At 47.8% G+C, this 6,437-nt stretch overlaps 1 protein-coding gene across 2 annotated transcripts in view; it reads right to left on the reverse strand.

Annotated features, from left to right (window-relative positions):
* NOS1 (nitric oxide synthase 1) overlaps window positions 1-6,437 on the reverse strand; it is a 100,488-nt gene that overhangs the window by 40,244 nt on the left and 53,807 nt on the right. For both annotated transcript variants that reach the window (XM_006908593.3, XM_015586792.2), the window contains 3 exons: window positions 5,944-6,106; window positions 5,164-5,255; window positions 1,954-2,095 (listed from right to left, as the gene is read on the reverse strand). In XM_006908593.3, coding sequence (XP_006908655.1) covers window positions 1,954-2,095; window positions 5,164-5,255; window positions 5,944-6,106 — 397 coding nt within the window. The remainder of the gene's footprint in view (window positions 1-1,953; window positions 2,096-5,163; window positions 5,256-5,943; window positions 6,107-6,437) is intronic.

Here is a 6,437-nt window from a genome sequence, read left to right on the forward strand (position 1 = left end):
TGAGATGTGAAGAGAAGCTACTGAATTTGATGAGAGTGGATCTGTTAGAATTAGTACATAAAATGCATCTGTTAGAGCAACTGTCTAATCAAAGTACAAAGCGAGCCCCATAAATAATTTGAAATTTTCTGGTGGCTACATTTTAAAAAGTTAAAAAAAAAAACCCCAAACAGGTGAAAGTCATTTTAATAATATATTCTTTCAAAATAATATAATTTAATTTTAATATTTGATTACTAATTAATTATTAATGATAATGCTTATATTAGTTACATTGATATTAATATTAGTTATCAATAGTGTATTAAAGTATTAATATAAATGTATTTTAATAATATATTCTTTCAAAATAATATAATTTAATTTTAATATTTGATTACTAAATAATTATTAATGATAATGCTTATATTAGTTACATTGATATTAATATTAGTTATCAATAGTGTATTAAAGTATTAATATAAATGTATTTTAATAATATATTTGACATTAAAATTAAATGCAAAATATATTTATTAACCTGATAATAAATGTATTAATTCATTAATAAATAAAATAGTTTTGCTCAATATTATCTGCAATATTATTCTTTCAAGATGTAATCAAGATAAAAACTATTAACGAGATGCTTTCTACTCTTTTTTGTTGTTTGTTCTCTGTCTTGGAAACCTGGCATGTATTTTACTCTTATGCTTGTCTCAATTTGGACCCACCATACATCAAGCGCTTGCTAGCCACACGTGGCCAGTGGCTGCCATACTGGACAGTGCCAGGTTAGAGGGTTTCAAAAGATCCAGTCACGTGGTTACGTTTGAGGTGATTCTCTCTGCTGTGTTAGGAGAAAGAGGAAGCATGAAATCCAGGGCTTAGGAGAACGCGTCCTGTCAGTGAGGTTTCTGGAGACAGGAGGCGAGGAGGAGGCTGGCCGTGTGGCGTTTATGTTCTGGTGGCCATGAGGACAAGGTCAGCCAAGTATACAGTTAGCACTCAGCCAAGTGGAGCAGAGAGTCTGGCTGAGTCTAAAATGGCACAGATGCAACTCCTGGTCGCCCTGGTGACAGCCCCCTTTTCTGGAGAATAACATTTTAATAAGAAAAGTCACATGCAAATGAAGTCAGCAGGGACTGAGGCAGTGGGGAAACCCTTGCCACACCAGCTCCATCTCTGGGGAGCTAGTAGGGTAGACTCTGAGGGGGGTTTGAGGAAAGGACAAAGATGAAATTCAACTGGGGAGGAGTGGGTGATCAATAAACGTGGGTACCCGGTCTGTGTGCCTGAGCTCACTGTAGGCACGGGGCCTGCCTGTGGTGTCTCTTGTGGGCACAGATGCTATAAGCTACCATGCCTTAGCTGTGCTACCTGGAAGGAACCTTGGATGGTGGTGGTCGTGCTCCTGGTGGCTTTTATGGATTGACTTCGGATGCCAGCAATTGTGGCAGTGCTGGTACCATGGAGAGTCCAGCCCACCTCAAGAGGCACTGGTGGGTAGAATAGTTGTATGAACAAGTGAGTGAATAAATGATATGAGTCTGACATATAACTCAACTCAGAAAAGGTAGATGCCAGACAAGGCTCCCATATGTCAGCTCCTCTCCTCCAGGTGGGAGGCAGGAGATTTGGACTGTATGTCTGGCTTTCCTTCTATTCATTTATAGCCTTGGATAACTCATTTGGCCTTGGCGAGACTCAGTCTACCCGTCTGCAAAATGGGACAATGGTTCCCATCATTAGAGTCGGACAAGGTAATGGCATGAAAGTGACCAGATGACCAGCTGTAAAAGAAACAGCTGGACTTGGGGCAGCCAAAGGGAGAAGGAATCTGGGGAAGAATAAACTGCACCGTATTTGCTGCTCTCCATGTGATGATAATATTAAACTGAGCAAAGCCTGTAGATAAAGATGGTTTGGGGAGATGGGAGCCCAGGCGGGGGGCCCAGTGGGGGGTGCACATACCTCTGTGAGCTCCACACTGGCTGGATCCCCCAGGATGGAGCCGTCAGGCTGCTTGTAGCCGGCATAGCGGATGAGCTGGGAGTTCCAGACTCGGAAATCATGCTTGCTGTCGATCCTCTGCGGAAATATGGTGATAGCAGATCTGTAGTGGAGAGAGGGGGACATCTGGTGTCAGGGCGGGGCTTGTACTTTGGGGACACACTGGAAAAGGTGTTGCCCAAGCCAATGACTGCATGAGGCTCAGGGTGCTTGACAGCTGTGTCAAGGTCCCCAGGGCTCATGGCACAGTTATGGGAAGGGAAGGACCCTAACCAACCCTCCACGGGACCACTGGTCTGAGAAGGGGCGGAGGCCTGGAGGCCCCATGTCAGCTGGCAGAAGGAAGGAAATGCCTCTCTGGTGAGACTTTTAAACAAGTTTGACTCGGGCCAGTTTTCCAGGGAGCTCTTTCACAGTGGGTAATCTCCAGGAAAAGGACGTCCGGCCCTGCTCGCCTTTAGGAATGCACCATCGATTGATAGTTCTTGTCTTTCTCCTACCATCGTCACTACCATCGTTAATTCTTGCCCAATTCCCCTGCCCCGTCCCACCACAGGATACCAAGGTCTATGGACTTATGACTAAAAAGAAATCAACTGCCATTTGTACTCGTATTAATAGATCGCCACTGGCCTCACCTACCTAACTAGGCGACTACGAGACCGTACACTGTTATTAAACTGTGGAAAGACGTTGCTGCCTGCCGAAGGCACCTAGGTAGAGCCCTGCTCTCTTTTTGTTAAAGGGAGATCAGCAGCATCAGGGGGACGTTAACGATGGTTTAGTGTCAAACTGAGACTTTCTCCTTGGCCTCATCAGAAGGGTTTAATAGAACTTGACAAGAGAATAACTTTTTCATGGTGTGGTTCAATGTTACATCAAGCCAGGAGCTCCTGCCACCAGCGTTCACCAGTCCCCTCAGCGGACTGAATCCCAGGCCGTGTGCCCCATCCTGGCTCGTGTCTGCATGAGGGTCGCCCTGTGGGCCCAACCCATTCCTCGCAGAGCTTCTCCCATACACATCCTGCCCCTGGAACTTGGCCCTGCTGCTCCCTTGGCCGAAATCCCTCTGCGCTGTCACGAATCCAAATTCAAGGCCTACTCAAGTTCGCTTTCTCCACATAGCATCCCCTGTCTCATCTAGCTCCTGAAGTCTTCTTCCTGAGCACAATTGGATCTTATCGTCGGCACAGGACAATACTGCGCATAGTACTGCAGGGGTGGTGTGAGGCACCTGGGTGGGGGCAGGGGCAAAGGCAAAAGTCACAGAGAACCAGAGGCTCGCTCAAAAATCTCTTCGCAACGGTGCCATATTGGAGACGAACACAGGATGAGTCAAATCATCGGTTTCCCCTCCAGCAGTAAAACACACTGCCGTTCCTTGTAAAACACACTGCCGTTCCTCTGGTTGAGCACCAGATAAAGGGTGTTTGTGTAATATATACATTTAAAAAGCATGTTTAGAAACAGCAGAATCATAGACAGTGGGATGCTTACTCTGTGTGCAGGAACCGAGACCAATGGCAGAAATGCGACACATTTCACCGAGACCAGTGGCAGAAATGCGACACATTTACGCCTCTCCCACCTCCTGCGTGTGTCTCCTAAGCAGAAGCTCGCTGCGTGGCAGGTCGAATGCCTTGCACTGTTGGAATTACATCTCTCTCTCTCTCCTCCTTCTTCTCTCTTGCCTGCCTGCCTATGTTTAGATTATTTCTATATGTGGTACACATTCTCTTATGGCCTCTCGGTGTCTGGATGTGTGGTTTAGAATGTGTCAAAAAAGAATCAGCTGAATATTTTCTTCAATGGAAAATCTCATGAAGATTCCCCAATAGATAACTGATAAAAGTGGAGGTGTGGTGTCTGGCCTATGAGCTCCCCCTGCCTCTCACCCAATATCACCTTGTCACAGCACATTCTGAAAACTACCAGAATGTCCCGCACACCCCTTGAGGCCGAGACTGCCTTTAACGGCCAGGATATGCAGGATGTTCTCTGAGGGGTGAAGTATTTTAGGAAAAAGATATATAGTTGACCCTTGAATAGTGCGGGGTTTAGGGGCACTGACTCCCTGTGCAGTTTAAAATCCGCCTCTAATTTTCGACTCCCGCAAAATGTAACTACTAATAGCCTATCGTTGACCGGAAGGAAGCCTTACGAATAACATAAACAATGTATTTTGTATGCTCTATGTCTTATATAATGTATTCTTACAATAAAGTAAGCTAGAGAAGAGAAAATATTATTAAGAAAATCACAAGGAAGAGAAAACACACTTACTGCATTTCTTGAAAAATAACCTGCATACAAGTGAGCCCGTGCAGTTGAAACCCGTGTTCAGGGATCACCCGTACTAATTCCCCACACAGGCCCCGAGCTTAGATGACAGGCCTGTCCTAACTGGTAGGCTTGGCGGGCGAACACTGCCGCCTTCCCAAGGAAGAGACTCATGTGAGAAACCCCATGCTCAATGCTAACAAGCCAGTTTGGGGATGAGCTCAGTGCAGCCCAGAGGCTTGTGGGAATATCTCTGCAGCAGCCCCGAGCTGGGGCTGGTCCTCCGGAGCGGGGAACAGATGCCGGGGCAGGACTAATTGAGCAGGATTAACAAGTGTAACCGCCTGTCTGTGGGGGCCCCAGCTGTTCCCTTCCAGCTGCTCCTCACCCAGCTGTGGCTTGCTGGTGTGGAAGCCACCAGCTCACAATGGTGCCTCCCTGGTGGCTTTGTTCTTCGTATGGGGCAAGAGGAGTCCAAGGCGTGGCGTGGCTTGGTGGAGCCTGAAGGAGCAGTCCCCACAGCAGCGAGAAGAGAAACTGCCTTTTAATCGGAGAGGGATTCTGAGGCAGCTCCAGGCAACAGAAGCTGGAGCTGGTACAAGCAGGTCACCGCTGGCAACAGGACTTTCTGATTCCCAGGAATGAGAAACGTCCCTTCCTGCCCCCTCCGTGGGTGATAATGAACTGTGGGTTGAGCGTGATCTTGGTGGTTGTAGCTTTGCAAACCACATGGGAGTCTGTTTCTCCCAGAAGAGATGGGTCACAGAGGGTGGAGTAAGTGTGCCAAGCCCACCTCTCTCAGCTTGGCCTATCTCCCGGAGAGGAGAGGGGGGACATTTCCAGACCCAGGCGGTGACATTAGACTTCCCTGCCCCGAGCTGGTCGGCTCACCTGAGATTCCCTTTGTTGGTGGCATACTTGATGTGGTTGCAAATGTAGTTGAACATCCCGTGAGCCGTGGTGCAGTCGCGGGCATCGAACACCTGGAAGAGGGGCATCATGGGACCGACGGCCTCCTTCCCTCCTCGGCTCCCCAGCACCGCTTCCCATGGGAGGAGGGCCCAGAGCCCACTCCAGCTGCCTCCCCATTGGACTAGCGAGCATCTCACTACTCCATCAAACCAGGAAAAATCCCCTAAAAGTAGGCGTGGGGCATAAGTGGTGTGGGTAAGAGATGGGGAAGTAAAGGAGAGATTTTTAGTGTGCTGGTCATCGTTTCTGTCAGATGCTTAGGGATTAGAGATTAAAAAATAAAACAAAAATCAGATAAAAGAAAAACCCTTGAGCTCGATAACTAATGTACTTCCAACCTGAAGCTCTTTCCCAGAGGGGGAAAAAAAAAATCATACCAGGGGACACAGAATCTGATGTTTTCATGGAGGCAGATGATATCAATAAGCAAAGAGGGTAGGTGCAAAGCAAAAGGGAGTGGTGAGGTCTGCCGTAGACCGGAGCATACAAGCTCTGCCAAGAGACGCACAAATCCGCTTTAAAAAAAAAAAGCATTGGTTGGCTAAATGAGACATAACTGTAAAGCAGATTTGGTAGTGATGACCATTATCTGATAGTTCGCCATGGCCACAGGTGCCCTGGGTAGAGCTCATCTCCCCGCCCTCCACCCGATCTCCTCTGTCTAAGGGCTTGTCAGGGTCCAGGAGCCTCACCGCCTACCTGCAGCTTGGACCACTGGATTCTGCCGACGCAGCGGGAGGCGTTCCTCCAGGCATGCTTGGCCCCGTAGATGAGCTCCGTGTCTTTGAGTTGGTAGGTGCTGGTGATTTCAATCTCTTTGTTCACCTCGTCCAGCCTCTCCATGTGGGCTTTGGAGCCAAATCTGAGTGAGGAGGGAAGGGACACAGGAGTATCACCTTTTCTTCACAATTAGAGGTTGGTGGGAGGAACGAGCTATTACTGGAGGCCAGAAACCACAGAAAGTCGGGGTTGATTTCTGGACACAATAATTCAAGCATAAAGCAGAGACTGCACACTCAAATGCCCACAAAGGCCCAGCAGTGACTGGACTGGCTGAGTGGGGACTGTGGCAAACAGGTGAGTCCCTGGGGACAGCCACAACTCTGCTCTAGCCAGTTGTTGCTTGATTGGAATACGGGCCGGGGCTGCCACGTCTTCTTTCAAAAGAGACGAGAAACCTGATTTTTAAAAGA

Source organism: Pteropus alecto, unplaced genomic scaffold, assembly GCF_000325575.1.
Source record: "Pteropus alecto unplaced genomic scaffold, ASM32557v1 scaffold113, whole genome shotgun sequence".
Classification (NCBI taxonomy): Eukaryota; Metazoa; Chordata; class Mammalia; order Chiroptera; family Pteropodidae; genus Pteropus; species Pteropus alecto.